The 19,359-nt window shown below is 39.6% G+C and overlaps 1 protein-coding gene across 17 annotated transcripts in view; it reads left to right on the forward strand.

Annotated features, from left to right (window-relative positions):
* Nucleotides 1–19,359, forward strand: part of ARID1B (AT-rich interaction domain 1B) — a 451,067-nt gene that overhangs the window by 242,568 nt on the left and 189,140 nt on the right. For 12 of the 17 annotated variants that reach the window (XM_075924505.2, XM_075924499.2, XM_075924501.2 and 9 more), the window contains one exon: nucleotides 7,881–7,922. The exons of the other annotated variants lie outside the window; for them this stretch is intronic. In XM_075924505.2, the coding sequence (XP_075780620.2) occupies nucleotides 7,881–7,922 (42 nt within the window). The remainder of the gene's footprint in view (nucleotides 1–7,880; nucleotides 7,923–19,359) is intronic. 17 annotated transcript variants of the gene reach the window in all.

Consider the following 19,359-nt stretch of genomic DNA (forward strand, 5'->3'; position numbering starts at 1 on the left):
AGTTAAGTAGCATTTAAACATAGTGCATGTGTTACAGTAACAGAATAACATGTTTATATAAAATGTTTCTTGTATTTCATCTTCTGGTAAAATGCACTGGAGCTATTGACCTTAGGCAGAAACGAGCAGCAATCCCAAATGTCAGTTTAGCCAGCGTTCCTGGTAGCTATACCTTGATAAGTGGTCTAAATAGATCTGTCTGTCTTTTCTTTCCAGGGTGGGGGAACTGTTACATTGCTTTGTAACATAAAACTTTCTATCCTTTCCTTATGTTATTCTGCAATAGCTATGGCATCCCACCAGGTTGATGGTTACCACTTTTACTTAGCCAATATCCAGAGTCTAATCTCTTTTTGCTTCTTAGGGATTGGCCTTGTTCCTAGCATTTTCAGAATGTTTGCAATGGGAAACTAAAACAGTGGGTTAGTCACAATCATGTCCAAGAACATGTATTATGAACACCATTAAAGCTCTGAGCGCATTCTTTCCTGTCAATTAGATTCCCAAAGTTGTTGTGATATTTTAAGTTGTTTTAAAATATGAACTGGGCAGGTCTATTCTGCTAAATAGTATTTAACAATATGATACATCATCATGTTTTTTTTCTGTAATTCTGGCTAACCAAGTACAGAGCTGTTTCAGCAAGCTGCGTCCTTGAGCTGCTGTGTTGTCTGTACATGCTAATAAGGAGAATGAGGAGAATTAATAAGCAATTGTGGGATACAAGCAAGGTTTATATGGTTTCTTGAAAATATTTCCAATCCTATTTAACATAAAAAGAACACACAGCTACTATATTAATTTAAAAGAAGTAAATTTTATCACTTAGTTTTGTATTTGGGGTATCTGTTGTTAGATATCTGTCATATTTCACAAATTAGTACATTCATTTTAATTGTTGTTGAACCCCGAGGCCTTCCGGGAACATGGGATGGCATTGGTATAACAAAGAAATAAGCAGAAGTAAGGTCTCAGAAAATATGAAGTCCAAAATTAGAATTACTGACCTGGACAGAAAGCTCATACACCATGCTTTCTATCCAGCTACAAATTCCAACCCACCATTAGTCTTAGCCTGGAACAGTCCACATAAGAGATCCACTTCCTTGATACTACAGTTCGATTAAATGATGGCCACATTTCCATCACCTTATACCGGAAACCTACCAACAATTATACTTACTCACATGCCTCTAACTTCCATCCAAGACACATTTCCCAATCAATTGTTTACAGCTAGGCTCTAAAATACAACCCGATTTGCTCCAATCCCACAGACAGAGACACACAGCTACAGGATCTCTATCAGGCACTCTTAAAACTTAAATACCCACCTAGAAAAGTCTGACAGAACCAGACGAGTACGCAGGCATCAGTTTCTTCATGATAGGCCAAACAAGCAACAGAACATCACTGGTCAGCACCTACAGCCCCCAACTTAAACCCCTCCACCGCATTATTAACAGATCTACAACCTTTCCTGGAAAATGATCCCTCACTCTCACAGGCCTTGGGAAACAGGCCAGTCCTCACCTACCAACAGCCCCCTAACCTGAAACAAATTCTCTCTAACAACCATGCAGCACACTTCAATCCTACTTACCCAGGAACCCACCCCTGCAATGAACTCCAGTGCCAACTCTGTCCACACATCTATACAAGCAACATCATCACAAGACCTAACCACATAAGCCACCACATCAGAGGCTCATGCAGCTGCACATCCACAAATGTGATATATGCCATCAAGTGCCAGCAATGCCCCTGTGCCCTGTTTATTGGCCAAACTGGACAGCCTCTACAACAAAGGATTAATGGACACAAATTAGATAATCGAAATGGTAACACACAGAAACGTGTTGGGGACCTTTTTAACTTGCTGAGTACTCATTAATGGATCTAAAAGTGACTCCTCTTACAGAACAATTGCAGAAACCAGCCAGAGAAAGAAACTGTGACACTTGTCTTCATTTGCAAATTTGACACATTTAACCAAGGTTTGAACAAAGACGTGAACTGGATGGGCCATTACAGTTAACACCATTATAGTTAACACCAAATCTAAAGCTAAGAATTGTGCACTTACAGCCCATTCTGTTAGCTTCATTTAGCTCAGACACTTTAATTGACAAGGTTTTTTTCCCCCATTCGCTCCCCATCTTCGCTCTTTTTATTTGTACCTCTGGAGCCCTTGCTCCATTTATCTGAAGAAGTGGGTTGTGCCCATGAAAGCTCATATTTTGTTAGTCTCTAAGGTGCTGCAGGACCATTTGTTGTTTTTTAAATTTTGTCCAGCTACAGCGAGACAACATATTTAAGGGGGAATAGGAGTTCCACTGATGGCATTCCCTGAACCAAAGAGGCCTTGATCAATGTAATCAAAGAAAAGCTCTGGGGTGGAGAGCAAGGAAATCACAGGTGATCTCAGCTGCCCTTCTGGGGTTTATGATGGTCCCTCCAGTATCTCAGGCCTAGTTCATTAAGATCATATACCATCAGTAGATCTGTGACAGTTCATCAGAAGTTAGCACAGATCACAGAGAGTATTCACAGTCATATCCTATAATTGTTGTACAGTTTCAAGGGAAGCTCAAGTAAGGGGAAATTATAAATAACTAGTCTGAGCTACTGTACAGTAGAGAGGGGGAGGCATTCTAGAGAAGACCGACATGATAGTAGCTACTTTGGAGCACCTGCTTTAACATGGCCTTCCGTGCTAAATAATTAATCCAGAGTATATCCTCTCCAGCAGCAGCAAACCCACCATCTTCTCATTGGCCAGAACTACACACAATTGTACTACTCTGACTCATCTAGTTTGCTTGGTTCCATCAAATATGAGATGGACCTGGAAGAGGGGAAGGCAATCTGACATTAATGCAGGATAGATATGCCTGTTTCCCATTCTCATACTGTTATCATGGAAGGGAACCAGAGGAGAAGGCATTTCCTTTCTAATCTGATTGAGCTTCTCAACAAAGACCGAAGACAGAAGCATCACAGTAAGTCATTATTAAAATGTTTCTTACATTTTTTGTTTGTTTTGTTTTGAGCATAGTTTAAAAGTCCAAGAAGCCAGCCTTTTTAATAGATAGGCAAGTAGAAAAAATTAATACCTAAGTAACAGAGAAGCTCCGTAGAACAGTTATCCAACAGAGGACAATAGGAAGAAAGACTGGCTAACGTGTAGCCTGTCAGGCAAATTTAGTCCACAGAATTGTAGTGGGTGGCCCATGAAAATTACAAGCACCAGCATGGAGGACTTTATTTTAACCAGAGTGGCAGCAGTCTGCTCCATTTTATGCAAGTAGGCATAGCCTTCTACCTACTGATTGTATTATAATCCATCTCTTTTGTATGAATAGGTTATTTTTGTCTTTCTATCTAAAATATTTTGCTACACAATCTTCATACTGCTTTGTCTGGATAACAATCCAGATGTAAAGTTGTTGTTGTTTTCCTTAACGGTGTGCTATATTCTTTGGTCCCCCTTCAGTTTTCAGCCAATATTTTCTCATACGTACTACCAGGCTACGTCTACACTGCCAGTTTTGCTGGCAGTGAGTATGCAAATGAGACACAGATTCGCATATTGCTGCACTTCATTTGCATAATTAAGGCACACTGTTTTGCGCAAAGGGTTTTTGCAGGAAAAAGAGTAGTGTGGACGTGGCTTTTTGGTGCAAAACTCCCATTTTCTGCACAATCCTTATGACTCTTCTGGAAGAGGCATAAGGATCTTGCGCAAAACGGGGGTTTTGTGGGAAAAAAACAAAAACCCGCTCCACACTACTTTTTTTCCCCGCAAAAACCCTTTGCGCAAAAACAATGTGTGTAACTTATGCGAATGTGGTGCAGCTATATGCTAATCTGTGCCTCGTTTGCATATTCACTGCCAGCAAAACCTGCAGTGTAGATGAAGCCCCACTGAAATCAAGAGGAATTGTGTAAACTTTGAACAAGGACAGGGATTTGGCCAAATTATTATAATTTCCTTACAGCATCTAAATGTTACCCTGTCTGTTTGGGTGGTATTCAGAATACTCCTGATAATTTTGCTTTGTGTTACAACTCTTGGAGCTTTCAGCAGGAGTTGACAATTAAATACTTTTTGCATAGTTTTTACAATAAGTCTTTTGTTGTTTGTGATGCAATCCTGTTTCTGGTGTTTGGAATGTACTGTATGAATTTCTTACTTAGAAGCAAAACAAAAAATATTTAAGTCTCACTCCCTAAGGTAGAAGAGTCTGGAGAGCTACTCTCTCTGCCACTTGTGAGTGCGCCATATATTGTTCAACAGGGACATCTCTGGCTGACCTAAGGAGCTTCTGAATAGCCTTTCTTTAATTAAAAAAACAAACAAAAAACAGGGAATACTGCAGTATTCTTCAATTATGGCTTAGAGCACCATGTAAGCAATAACAAAAGGAGTCCGGTCGCACTTTAAAGACTAACATTTTATTCGGGATTAAGGCATAAACTTTCATGAGATACAACTCGCTGCCTGAGATGCTGAAGTGAAAAGAAAACAGTAAAGGAAGGGATACAGAAATGCTACTGTGACATCAGTGCGTCCGTGTTATTTTTGCTGAAACAGACTGACATGGCTACCCCTCTGAAACTAGGGACGTAAATACCCATTTAAAAAGTTAACCGGGTTAAATGATATAATTTTCATTGTTTAACTGGTTAAATGAGGGCTGGTGCAGAGTGGCTGGGGTCTTGTGGCAGGGCTTCTCCAGGCAGGAGCTCTGTAGCGGTGGTCCTGCCCACTAGCCCTTGCTCCAACCTGGCCAGCCCCATCACGCCGCGGGTGCGTGAGCAAGGGGCTGCTCCCACCGGCCCAGTCCTCCAGTTAATTGGTTACCGGCAAACATACCGATAAGGCTAATGCTTACCGGGTAACTGGTTAACATTTTACATCCCTACCTGAAACATACAAGTAATAGTGCTCTGGGTTATTAATCTGATCTGACTATAGAATATAGTTTATTAAAATTCACATACACACTATCAAATATGGAAAGACTTAGAGCTCTTCAGATCATTTGGAGGAGGCAGTATTGAACAACAGATGGAGTTTGTATGTACATGTATACATATGTTGTGTGTGTGTGTGTGTGTGTGTGTGTTTTCAGTTATAATTTATTTATAATATAGGTGTTGTAGTTACCTTTGACTCTGTTGTACTGTCAGGAGTGAAAAACTCAGGCAAATTGAGGTGGAGGGGGCATTCAACAAAGATTCAGTGGAACACCTGCAGGGGAGATAGTATTAAAGACACATGAAACCAAAAGTGTTATTTGAGAATCAAGTCTGCTTTTCTTCAATAAGGTACTGAATTATTCATAGTGAGCTTTTCCCTTTCTTTCAGAATAGGAAGGCAACATGTTACTCTGTAAATAACCAGAACAATCAGCTAAAATTACAAATGGCTAACTGTCACAAAGAACTATTAATTGATGCCTGATGCCTGGTTGCCTCGAGGTAATAATGAACCCAGTTATTCACTTTTTGTTCAGTGAAAACCAGGTGATGTATTGTTAGAAGGATGCAAACAGAGCTTTGCTTGATTCTTAGAGAGAGAAATTTGCTAATTTTTTACCTGAACAATATGTGTGGTGATTGAAGTACCCTCTCATTCCCACTAGAGGGGGGTTCCTCCCATGCCAGGCTGCAATGATTTTTCAGAAAAGACGGATGGGAAAATCTCATGCTCTGTATCTTGCCTGAATATTATGCAGAATTTATCCCACAGTGTCTGCAATCCCTCATCTCTGATAAATTCTAAATAAATCTTTGTACAAAGAGGTGAAAAATAAACTGAACAGAGTAAAGTGTGAGTTTTAAAAATGAAATACTAACAAAGAATTCAGATTGATATATTTTTGGACTGTCTTCAAGATGAAATAAAACATTATATCACAGAACTGGTTTAAAAGTCCAAGATCTAAGAGCTTGACAGTGCCTCTTTGATCCTTGCTGGAAAAATAGAAGTGACATTATCAGGGCTATTCTAGTAACGTTTGTAATTAGAATCTCCAACCAGTGTGATAGCTATACTCTGAGTTTTTAAATTGTATTTGTATGCCTTCTGTAGGAAATAGTTCCATTTGTGAAAGAGAATAAGAGTACAGTATATCATCTTAAACTTGCTTTTACTGCTCGGAGTGTCTCGGTTGTTGCCATCAATTGGGCTTTGTCCCAATCCTTCATTTAATGCTTATTCCTTGTGTAGCCTTGGACAAGTCAATTAACCCTGTGTGCCTGTTTCTGAAAACTGTACTAGGGATATTTAGCAATCTAACCAGGATTGATTATTTAGTATTTATAAAGAAAGCCCTTTGAGTATTAAGAGCTCATAATTATCATTACTAGATTGTTTTTATTTATGTGGATTTTTCTTATTCTGTTCCCCGTCTGCTTCCACCACCCCTCAGGTTCCCATTTGGAAGCCTGTCAGGGCCATTCCTTAATCAGGACAGGTTACAATTCAGGCATATGTGGTACATGTTCTCTTCTCCATCCTAAGTTCCATTCGAATGCCTCCCCTCCTTTTTGTAGTAAATTAATAGGGACTATATGTTGTTAGATCATGACACAAATAGTGTCATTAGTTTGTCTGCCTTTCTATTATAAAATGTCTTTTTCAGAGGTTTATAATTCTGGCATTAAAACTGTCTCCAGGCTGAAACTTGCCATTCATTTTTTTCCTGGTTTGCTTGAAATCCTCCTTTCCTTTTCTTAAGTTAAACTGTAGATTACATGCATTAGTTCTAGTTATATTTGTTGTATAAATTATAATGCAGCATTATCATTTTAAAATAAAATGTAAATCAAAGTGAAAACGTGTTTTCTAGTGTTTAATGCAGGCACAGACTCAGGCTAGGAATCCTAAATTCTGTTCAGGCTTTGCTACTAATTTAGTGCATGACCATGGGAAAATCACTTAACCTTCCTGTGCCTTCTTTTTCTCTTTATGTAAAATGGGATGAGGACACTTCCCAACCTCAAAAGAGTATTGTGGGATTAGTTAATTAGAAATTATAATAGCTTTTTGAGATTCTCAGATTAAAAGTGCTGAAATGTGAAATATTTACAAGCAGCTGACGTTTTCGATGGAAAATTAGATACTGTGCCTGTTTTTTCCATTCTCTCAGCTCTCTTAGTCCAGATTAATAGGTTACCAACTCGTAGATTTGTAAGCTGCAAGGCAACTGATATGTAATTTCACTTTTGGCAGTTAACAATCCTGCATCCCTTGAGCTCCCAAACCTTGCAATTGGGCAGAAACAGTCTTTGCTGGGAGAGCTCTTATTTTGTCAATTCCAGAGTTTCTCAAGAATCTGCTGCACACAAGAGAAGGCAGGGGTCTGTAAGTGAGACTTTATGCTGTCTACTTTACAGATGCAGTTTGTTCAGTTTATTAATCACAGTGGGGAGGTATGAAGGGGGCAGGGTTTTAGATCTTTCTGATTTGCTGTGTCAGATAATTACCCTGCCAGGTGATTCTGAATTTTCACAGGAAACTTCTTCCTCTGACTCAACTTCCATGGAAAAATAAGATTCCAGCTGTGTTACCGTAAAGTTTGTGGCACAGGAAAATTGTGGTCTTTCCACCTGGCATGGTTTAGACCAGTAATCTACTTTGTGTGTATGTCTTAAAGAATGATTGTGGAGCTCCCTCTTTCTCTTTTGAGGATTTCTGTGGTTGGTTGTGAGTTTGGCATGGCCAGTTCCCTATCTAAGTTTCCATGTGGTAGGTTACACAAGTGCCCCCACTTCCAGGAAATTTATTTGGTCTGGATTCTGGTGGTGCGATCAGGGAAGGTTTCTGATAGTGGCTAAATTTGAAATGATTTTTCTCCTTATAATTTCAGGTTGAAGTCTTGGCCTCGGAGGATGCTGCATTTGGACTGAAGGTGTGTAGTTTGATGTAGTTTTGTTATATAGGTCCCATCAATTTAGACTGGTGGATCCGATGTCACAGAAGAGGGTAATTTCCTGCCTGAGGTTCTATGACTTAGATCCACCAGTTCAACAACTATCGCATAGTCTGAAGATGGAATGTGGTGCTGTTTGGTGGTGGTATTTTCTTTTGTTTGCTCAGGGGAATTTTATTTAAGGGAGCAAGGAGGAAAAGCAGAAGGTTAGTGTTCTAGTGACTTGTAAAATTGCAGTTGACTTAACACGAGATTTGTTCATGTTCCACAAATTTGTAGCTCACAAGGCTTAACAATTAAGTACTGGTAGCCATTATCTGATTTGCAATCTGTTGGTTAACTCATTTGTTCATGGCCCTTATTCACAATGCAGAAAGCAGTTTATTCAGCAGCTGTTTCATCCTGTGTTCAATTGTAAGTGTATCCCTGGCATACTGGATAGTGTTCCAGAGAACACTCCCGAGCTATTCTGCAAACTGGTCGGGGTGCAGCCTAGCGCTTACTGGTCGATGTACCTTATGGTGTTGATCACAGTTCTGAATTGAATGCTAGTAGCAGATGATTTTAGGCAAGGCAGATTGTGTGTAGGCTATAGCCAGCTAGCTGAGAAGAGAGAATAGATAAGGGAGGGGGAAGAGATTGTAGAAACATTAGGGTAAATCATGACGATGAAGAGTCCTGTACTGCTGAAAACCCACATGCTGTTATACCACCGCAGGTGAGAAAATTAGCAGTGGTATTACTAGCAATGTGAAATAATAAAGAGAAAATGAAATAACTTCTGAAAGTTTATAAGGAATACCATAAATAAAATTAGCTCAACAAAACAACCCTAAAAATTAACACTTAAAAAGCATCTAAATATTTATGATAATATGATTTTGGTTATGTCTTTGTTGCATGTTTTTTGTTATGATAACTGACAAAATTATTTAAAAAGAAATAGTGCTACTCTAGTATTATTTGAAGTATTTAACATATGGTAGTCAGCAGCATTTTCCATTTTATATTTAATACCCAGCATGCATGCAGAATATCTCTTGAATATTTAATAAACCTAGAGGGTCAACTCTTGTGAACTCATCTCCATAATCCTTCATACTAGCTGGGTAAACAGAAGTATTACTGAAGATTATTGTAGCAATAGCTCTCTCAGCCTAACCCACTGTGGAAAAGGCTATGCTATTGTTTTATGGCCTGACAGGTTCGTTTGTCTTAAAATCAACTTCATAGATATGACAGGTTGAAGCTCCTTTTTACATCAGTAATTTTAATGATTTTTCATAATCTTTTGGATTTTATAAGTTTCAGTCCATACAAGTGTCACTTCCAGTATCACCTACTAGAGATACGAGTAGTGACTTTCTATGAGATTTTGTAAACTTTAAAGGCTTTTTTTCTTCTTCCCTGAGAAAGTAGCTTTACTAATAGAATGTCCATACCTAGAGAGAGAATACTGTGGGCTATTTTTGTATTGGGAGATGAATAGCCATTTGGTATTTTTATATATATGCTGGGGAGTGGGGGGGGGGGGGGGGGGCAGATCTACTCAAGGTTAGTAAATCCAACATTCAGCTAATTGACTTAACATTTTTTACACCTGCTTCCAACTTCTACATAATTTTTTTGCTTTCCCCTTAAAACTAAGTGTTTTCCTTTCCTTTCTTCTGAATGCAAAATAAATGTCCCATAGGCCAGTGTTAATAAGCAACACTATGCTAACAAACCTCTGTGTGTGCCCATGGTCAGTGAAAATAAATAGAATTTGTGAGGTGAAACAATTTCAGATTCAAGATTCCCAACAGTGATCCTGAATAGCAAATACAAATACATCTTAAGTTACGAAAAACAATTTATGTGGATTTGATTAACTTGCAGATTGTGGATGGCTTAGTTGAAAAGCCTTAAAATCAGAGTCTGGATGATGGTGTCAGCCTAGATTGCATCCCCTTCCCCATTATCAGCCATTCATCCTACTATGCACTTGGGTATGCCAGGTTGGTGATTGAACAAAGCTGCAGTGGGCAGGGCCAGCCATTCCCCCTTCTTGTCTACCAGTGCAGTCTCTGCTGCATGCTGGTTCTTGGCCAGCAGGCCTCCATCATCCCCTGCCCCATTTCCAGCTGTGATTGATGGCTGGTGAGTTCAGGCAGGTGGTGGTTGGTTACATGTCATCTCTGCTGTCCCATCCATCCCCTTTTACATGCTCCCCCTCTCACAGTCTTCTCCCTGATGTGCCCTTTTATCTCCTCAGCCCTGTTACTCCTCATATCCTCCTGGTGGGGTTCATCTAACTACCAGCATTGTACTGAAAAGCAGCCCCATGTCACATTATTCAGCTAATTCAGATCCTGGCTGGGAGGCTCCTTTCTTCCTCCACTCCCTATGGCTGGGCTGGCAGTTGTGAGAAACTCAAGACCCTCTGGGCAGGAGGAGCCAAACCCTTATCTTACTTTAAGTTATGATAAAAGGAAGCTGGATACCAAATTTGGTAGTCCTAGCTCTTACCATTTAAGAGGAGTGCTTAAATAGACTGACAGACGGACAGATAGGTGCACATTTCTAAAATAAATAGCAAGATGATGCTAAATTTGACGGGAAGACTGTGACCCAATAATACCAACTAAGATTGCGATTTTCAAAGCCACCTAAGAAATTTAGGTACCTAATTTTCAACAGGACATCCAAACATTTTAGCATAAAGGGTTAGTTACATACTACATAAAGGCCATATCAGACCTTTGACCTTTCTACAAACCTCCAGTTGACATTAGGGAGAGTTCCACCGTGGACTGTGGGTAGTTTCTAATGTGGCTCTGACTGTAGTTAAAAATGGAATTCAGCTCCCTCCATAAAAATGAATTTGATATTTCTGCTTTAGAAGACCCTGCCTTCACTTGATTCTTCTCTTTTCTTTCCCTCTCTCTTTCCAGGGCTTTCAATATCAACAGTTACCTGACCCAAATAATATAGAGTGAAAGACTATGTATTCAGTGTTTTAGAGGAGAAGGGTGAGATCACCTCTTTCACATGTCTCAGCCTGCACAGTGCCAATAGTATTATTTGTAGAGGCAGCCACACAGCCTGCCTTCTCTACCTAATGCTGAGATTCAGAGACTCTAGCTTAATGCAGGATTACTAATATAAATAAGTTTGTTAATGACAGTCCCGCATCTACATATCAGGAGGCACACAACTTTGTCTTTCTATTGCACAGACAATAGGAAAACTTATGCTTGTACAGTGGGGGAGCTCTGTCAAGAACTGGGGCTCTTTGGTTTGGCATTGAGCTCTAATCCTGCCTTTGTGAATAATGTTAAGATGTGTTGTGATGTAATTGGTTTAATCATTCCTATTATGTTGCTTTGTATGAAATTAAGTGAGGATTATAATTTGACATATGAAATAAATGGCAACTGGATTAGTGATTTGCAGGTGTCATTTTAAAAATAACCAAAGGAAGAAAGCCTTTCAGACTCCGTAAGTGGATTTTTCCCAGTGTTCAGAGGTAGTTACCTATGCAAGTGTATCCCATGCTGCTGTGTAGTAGGAGATAGCTCTACCTGTTCTGCTTCAGGAGGGAGGCGTCTGTATTGTTGCCTTTGGGAGGGGCTAGAGCTATTTTATTCCCAATAAATATATTCTTTGTGGAACTGATTTTATATTTCCCTCATTAAAAGAAAAAATAGAAGACATTTGCCTTTGAGCTACAGTTCAGCACAATAGAGACACAGTTCTGTTAAAGAAGTGCAAAAAAGCTGATGTTTCTGATGGGGTTGTATCAGTACAGTTGAGATTTCGGCACTGGTGATGGAAGCAACCGATTTTACGGTTTAGTGACATGGCATAAACGGATGACCTCATCTTCATAATTTAGTATCTCCAGGAATTAAGAGATACTATATGTAATGCCTTTAAAAATACACTGTTAGCATCCAGATTTTTATAATGCCCTCATTTTATGATATAGGATATCCAATGTTACAAGAGACAAGTGAAGTGTATAAACTAATCTGTTACACCATTGCACTAAGGAGGGCATATTACTTTTTCACCCCAGTATGCTGTTTTTACTCCAGTTTAAGTGGTTTTCGTCTTCCTCCTCCACCCTGCAAATGCTGTGTTACTGCAGTAGCCCTGCATGCTACAATTCACTCTTGGGCTGCGTCTAGATTGGCATGATTTTCCGGAAATGCTTTTAACGGAAAAGTTTTCCGTTAAAAGCATTTTCGGAACAGAGCATCTAGATTGGCACGGACGCTTTTCCACAAAAGCACTTTTTGCGGACAAGTGTCTGTGCCAATCTAGACATCCTTTTCCGCAAAAAAGCCCCGATCGCTATTTTCACGATCGGGGCTTTTTTGCAGAAAACAAATCTGAGCTGTCTACACTGGCCCTTTTGCGCAAAAGCTTTGCGCAAAAGGGACTTTTGCCTGAACGGTAGCAGAATAGTATTTCCACAAGAAGCACTGATTTCTTACAGTAGGAAGTCAGTGCTTTTGCGGAAATTCAAGCAGCCAGTGTAGACAGCTCGTAAGTTTTTCCAGAAAAGCAGCTGATTTTCCGGAAAAACTGGCCAGTCTAGACACAGCCTTGTAGTCTCAGAGACCATAAGTTCAACTCCTAGAGGGACACTGCAGTTACCCGATCTGATGTATGGAATACTGAGAAGAGTATTTTCAGCAGTCAACTATGAATAGGGCTACGATTTAATCATGGGTATTTTTAGTAAAAGTTGGGGGCAAGTACAAAACATCGCTGCCTGTGACTTGTCCGTGATTTATAACAAAAATGCCCCTGATTGAACTTTGGAGGGGGAAGCCCTGAAGAGCCTATTGCCTCTCCCACAACAGTGGGAGAACCCCATGGAGCTTGCTGCCACTGTGTCCAACACCGGGAGGGAACCCACTCTGGCTGCCACTGGGGGACAATCTCCATGGGGGCCTTTGCTGCTGGGAGCCATTAAACTGTGGCTGCTCCTACCATCCTGGGACCACTGCTCAGGTGGGCCTCGGGACCAGCTGCCCATGGCCCTCAAAGCAGCAACTGTTACAGTTGGTCCTGGGCCATTCCATCATTCCAGCAGCGACTGGTGTGGCTAGCTGTGGGGCCACCTGAGCAGCTGGCTGCAGAACCGCTCCAGCAGCAACAGGTGTGGCTGTCGCCAGGGCCAGCTGCTCAGGTGACCCTGTGGTTAGCCATCCTGACCGTTGAAGAATTCATGGAGGTTACAGGAAGTCACGGAATCAATGACTTCTGCAACCTCCGTGACAGACGTGGAGCCTTAGCGATCAATTATTCCTGTTATGAATGGAGAATCCAGAAAGGTTTGTATCTTTTTTAGCAACATTCATAGCAGAGATGACGAGAGATATGAGAAGGCGCAGAAATGACATTTGAGAATATTGCAAGTGTGTCATCAAGGCAGTGTTTTTATTTAACAATTTTTTAAAAGTATAGTAACTTGATGGGCAAAATGGCTAATTATTTCTTGGAAAGAAGGCAGAAAGAAGGAGAAGTAGCTCTTAATAATTCTGTTTTAAGAGAGCTTTATTTGTTGAGGCCTTTAAGTAGCCTCCGCTTCTGCCATCTGCTGGTTACTAATAACTCTTACATCTTCAAAGCACAGTGACATTTTCTTTAAAGCCAATTAATCATTGATCGAAGAGGATTTTTCTTCAGCATCTGAATTAACTGTCTTGATATGTTGACACTTGATGTGTGCTTATGCGTATGTTTATATATAGAAAAATACAGAGAAATGTGCTCCAAGTGTTAACCAGTGATTTTTGTAGGCGTCTGGGAGTTGTGAAATAGACTGATGAGCTCAGTCTAATTTAGAATTGATAGATGTTCACATTACCCTCCATTGACTTCAGTAGATGGAGTCACTACTGAAGAGTTACACAGGTTTGTAACTCTTAATAGGTTTGACTGAGAATAGAATCTGAATTATACTTATTCTAAATTAGTGAATTTTATCCTAGGCTTTGAGATATGACATTTCTGGATGCATACAATTTCTATATAATTGTGATAAATATATCACTAAGACTTTCAAGTCCAGGTAGGTCAGCTGCCTTGAATTATTGGAATTAATATATTTTTTTTGTTTCCAAAACGTAGTTGAAAAAATCTACAATAATAATAATAATGCTTGCACTTTATATTTTCAAACCATTGTCTAAATAATACTCTCAGTTTTTTGTGCGTTAGGTAAATGAGTACTTGTTGTCCTAATTTTACAGATGGGAAACTGAGGCAGATTAAGACCTAAGTTTCAAAGGTGTGCATGACTAAAAATAACTGTCCTTTCCCAAGAGTGAGAACTGGAATGCAGTTTGGTTGTGAGGCTCTTGTGAGATTTTCAAAAAGCTCAGAGGCCCTGAAAGGTACTCAAAGTATTACTAAGAGGGCTGAGACTAATCAAAAAGCTGAGAGTTGATGCATCTCTGTCTGTGTCTGTTCTCATCACTTCCAACCTTCAATGTCATTCAGGACATGCTCACAAGAGAAGGTATTTGGGACTTTTGCTACACTTCAAAGGCAGAAATATCCTTATTGACTATTCAGTAAGCCAAATAATTGAAATTTTACATCCCTAGTTTGAAATTCTCTTGTTATCCTAGCCCAGACTGGACAGCAGTTACCAGTGACTTTTTGCTAGAGCTAGGGAATGTGCATAGGTAAATGGTAATTTATATGTTCAAAAACACAGCTCTGCTAATAAAGAACTTTGAAACTGTACAGAAAGCAAGTCTGGGCAATGCTAGGTAGCAGTATGCCCATCTCAATATGTCTGAAAATTTCCCACAAAGTGATTTGTCCAGTGCCACATAGCAAAGATGCCACATTCTCAGAGATGGTATTTTCAGTAAAGAGTGACAGCTATCAGCCTTTTCCTTAATTTATTAGACCATGTTGTATCTCCATTAAATACACAATAGAAAAATATGCTTCTGAATATACAAGCAGATATACACTACCTACCTCCATCCCTGATATTGTAGAATTTGCTTTTGTCTTTAATGTATATGCTCTCGAGTACATGTGTACAACTCCCACTGACTTCAAAGGGCATATTGTATGAGCTTATTTGGGGACAGAATTTTGTGTGATATTTGCATAATTAAAATGCACATTGTGTCCTGAGTTCAAGACAGTTGTCTGGACATGGCTAAGATCATCAATAGAAAATAGTACTTGGTAAATATTTTGTTGTTGTTATATAACTGTTTTGTTTATATTTAAATTTCGTAAAAGTTGGTGAAAATTTGGCAAAAGTTACCAGATGAACAGTGCTAGCAGCTGAAACCTTTTACCCACATAACAGTTACATCAAAGGGAGTAGGTTGCTTTACTGATGTACCTTAATCCTGGCTTGAATAGAACATCTCAAGAGTGAGAGGGAAGTTCAGCCTGTGCTGAGAGACAGGTGCAAAGTCCAGTGTGAATTGGACACATGTAGGCTGCTGTAATCCTATTATAAAAGAGTTATGACAAAGGACAGTATATACCCATAGTACCGCTTGTACTGTCATTTGCCTCTGTACAGCATTTTTAATCTGTGGATCTCTTATGTTTTACTACCTCTTGTTTCCACACGAGTTGCTTGCATTTTGTGTTCTGTTAAAGGTGCCCTGGCTTCTAGCTGAACAACAGGATGTTAAATTGTATTGTTTATATTTTACCTATGATACTGTGAGTAAGATAGAAGTCTGTGTGGCCCATTTCTTTGATTTTGATTTTTTGTGTATTGGTGAGTATCACATTGATGTGGAACCTATTTTACAATTGGAGCATAATGTTTGCTTTTTAAATACCTGGAATTTTTAAATAAATGTTGGGGCAAGTAGTCTACGTTGGGTGGAGGGAGAACAGGGTGTTTGCAATGCAGGCCACATTCCATTATAGTCTTCCTTGTTTGGAGTAGAGCAGGTTAGACCAGATCTGTTTTTCTTTTGTAAATTATACTGGATTGCATAACTGATGTGTCCAGGAGCTGTTCACTAAGGCAACACGCCCTACCTTGTAACAGAAAGCAGTTTCCCATTAATCTTAAATTTTCTCATTTTTTGTTTTCAGCTGGCATAATTTGCTTTGTTTAAAAGAAACCCAACAGAACAAAAATACTTAATAAGTGACAGAAATATAGATGTACTTCTTCTCGTTGGCTATTGATGGGTTGCGCAACTGAAAAAGGACAGATTGCAAGGAAGGATGTGAAAACTTGTTTTTAGTTAGGCAGACATAGTTTAGGTTTTCCGGCTTGCCTTTTTATGCGACTTGAGTCTGATATGCTATGGTTTAGCTCTCTGTGACTTTAAAGAACCTTTTTCTAAAGTATTGCTGACATGGCATGGTGAATTTCAAAGATAAAAATTAATAATGTTAATAGTACATTCTTGCTGAAAAAATTATCTTTCAGGCTTCTGCAGCTTTCCTTACTGCCTTTCTCATGTGATAGGAGGTAGTTCTTGTAAGATGAGGATATTGTATTTATCTTCTGAATTGGGATTTGGATGGAGACTTTCACTGAGATAGAGTTGCATTGGGATGTCTTGTTATTGACAGGCTAGTTCCTTAGCTTCTTAAATGAAAATTTCCTTATGAACAATTAATTCTGCCAGATTAAAAAAAACGTTCTTTATGTTGGTAGGTGACTATTTAACAAGTGACCAAAATAAGAGTTTGTATTAATAAATTGTCATATTGTTTGATGTGTAAAGCTGAATTATGAGTCTGTATGCAAGAGCCAGAATTTCTCAATTATAAAAATACTAGAAGATTTACCGGCATTACTCGGGTCCTTCAGAGCAGGGAGCTGAGGGTGTAGAGGGAACAGGAATCGGAGCAGGGGCTTGGGAATGTGGGGGACTCAGGGCGGGGGGAATGTGGGGGAGGCCTCAGGGCAAGGGTGGGAGTGGCTGCAGGCTGTTACTTTTGGCCAGCTTGGGGCTGCAAGGGCCATGATGCCTGGCTGCCAGCTTTGCTGCCCAGTGTAGTCATTCTGGAGTATAATTTTCCCTGCAATCATAGCCCTCGCTTTTTGTCTGATGAAAAACAATCACATTCCATGCACATCCCATTGTCTTGGCACAACCAAATCCTTACTTTACTTTGTTATGATGAGATAAGGGTGCATACCAAATTTGGTGGTCTTATCTCTCACATTTTAGGAGACGCTCTTCAGCAAACAGATGCACAAAATCTCTCATATACATAGTGGATTAGACTCTTCTGTTAATTGCATAGTTTTACTATATCTGCAATAATACCTTAAGCAGAAAGCTGGAAATCCAGAGGCTACCATAGTGAAACTGTTTTAGGTAATATTGGAGTCAGTGGCCACCTGTCAATACAGGTGACCTACGCAGTTGCCTAGGGCGCCAAGATAAATGGCCGTTGAGGGCTTTGATCGCGCGTTTCGCCTAGGGCGCCAGTTGCCAGCAGCTTGTGTAGGGCCACTCCTGATTGGAGTCTGAAAAACAAAACTCAGCACAGTATTTATAGGTAGGTGGCATTTTTCAAGTGTATCTTTCTCTTTCCATCCTACTTGCTGCATTTTTTTATATCAAGACCTATCTGAATCTCTTATTCAAAGCCCCCTGTGAACTCACTCATAGTTATGTCTTGGTTATGGTGGCAGAATGACTGATTACATTGTAAACAACATAATCGGTAGCCTAGAGTAGTTATGTCTTTAATCCTTGTGTAAAGGCTGTGCATTGATACAGGGATGCCTTAGAAAACATATATGAAGGAGAGTTAGAATACCCATTTATTTCAAAAAATTTAGTATTTCATTGCTATGTTTTAAGAAATGTTCTAACTGCTATTTAAGGAGGAAAAAGTTAAACAGCGCATGTGTAGAGGTTACATAGCTGAGTGGTTTGTTTGCTATAGTACATAATGTATATTTACAAATGCATCTATACGTATTGTAAATGTATGTATTGTTTGTGCAGTTGAGATAGTGTGCTTGGTGCTGCATACAACAAAAAGATCAAGACATTCTACAAAGAGCAAAAGAACCCTGAAGAAGCAGTCATTATAGATAAAGCTTTCTTAAATTTTTCAATATATTTTTTTATGGTTGGCCTTGCAGAGAAGGGGCTCTTTAAGGAGGGATTTGACAGCACTGTGGGATTGGGAGATCATTCTCTGGGTTAGGAGCAACATGGAAGAATGCATGAAGACAAGAGGGGAGAAAGAAATTAAGGAGGCAATGAAGCTGTCATCACTGACGGAGTGAAGAGGGCTAAGGGGAGCATTATACAGTGAGATTCTGCCTATTGCCTGAGTATTGAGGTGAAAACTTCATACGGTGGGGAAGGGGAAGCTAATAGCACATTGTACGTTTGTAGGAATACACACACGCAAATTCAAATAGGCCTTCATACTCTCTTGAATGTCTCGGGGTAGCCATGTTAGTCTGTAACTGAAAAAACTTAAAAAACAACAAATGATCCTGCAGCATCTTAGAGGCTAACAAAAAAATGTAGATATTATCATGAGCTTTTGTGGGCACAGTCCACTTCTTCAGGTATAGTTTACAGTTTTGCATGGTTTGTGGCAGTGGTTGGAATATTACTTAGAACCCAAAACTATAAAATACAGAGTCTGCTATAAGTCCACAGAGGAAATAGGGATGTTAATGGTTAATCAATTAACTGGTAAGCCTCACTCTTAAAGGTGAGGCTTACCGGTTATAGTTAATCAGTGGTGGCTAGAGCAGTTCACTATGGGCAGTGTGCTGCGGGCTGTTCCAGCCCCAGAGGGCCCGCTGCAGGCAGGGGATGCTCGAGTCTGGCCAGAGCAGCCCTGTCCATGGCTACTCCAGCCCTCACTTGCTCGTCAGTTAACTGGTTAAACTTGAAGTTAACCAGTTAACTTATTAAATGGAATTTTACATCCTTAAGAGGATCTATCAGGCTGAAAGTCCATTATCATTCCATCCCTCTGTATTTACATAATTTACTTCATGTGTTAAGAAAAATCTCTCACTATGTAGAAACTGTGTTATTGTGAAAATGGGCATTGAGTATATGTGCAATTTGTATTAAAATGCACACTAAAAAATCCTCCTGAAAAACGGTGACTCCAGTCGTTCCCTCCTACCCAAAACAAACTGACATAAGAGATATAAGAAAAATTATGGTATTTTAAGGTCTAATTGCTCAGGGCCAGATTCTGAAATCCTCACTCGCTAAGCCATTGTGGTAAAATAAAAAGCGCTATTTAGACTAGGAAACCTACACCTCTGAGTGACTCCATTAAACTGACCTAATGCTCTGTGTAGATAGTGCTAAGTCAACAGGAGAATTCTTGTGATGACCTAGATACCATTCCTTGGATTATGTTCCCTCCCAATGCAGTGGGTTGTATCTTCACTGAAGCACTTCAGAGGTGTAGA

The sequence above is a fragment of the Pelodiscus sinensis genome, chromosome 3, assembly GCF_052426305.1.
Source record: "Pelodiscus sinensis isolate ZL-2025 chromosome 3, ASM5242630v1, whole genome shotgun sequence".
In the NCBI taxonomy this organism is placed as follows: domain Eukaryota; kingdom Metazoa; phylum Chordata; order Testudines; family Trionychidae; genus Pelodiscus; species Pelodiscus sinensis.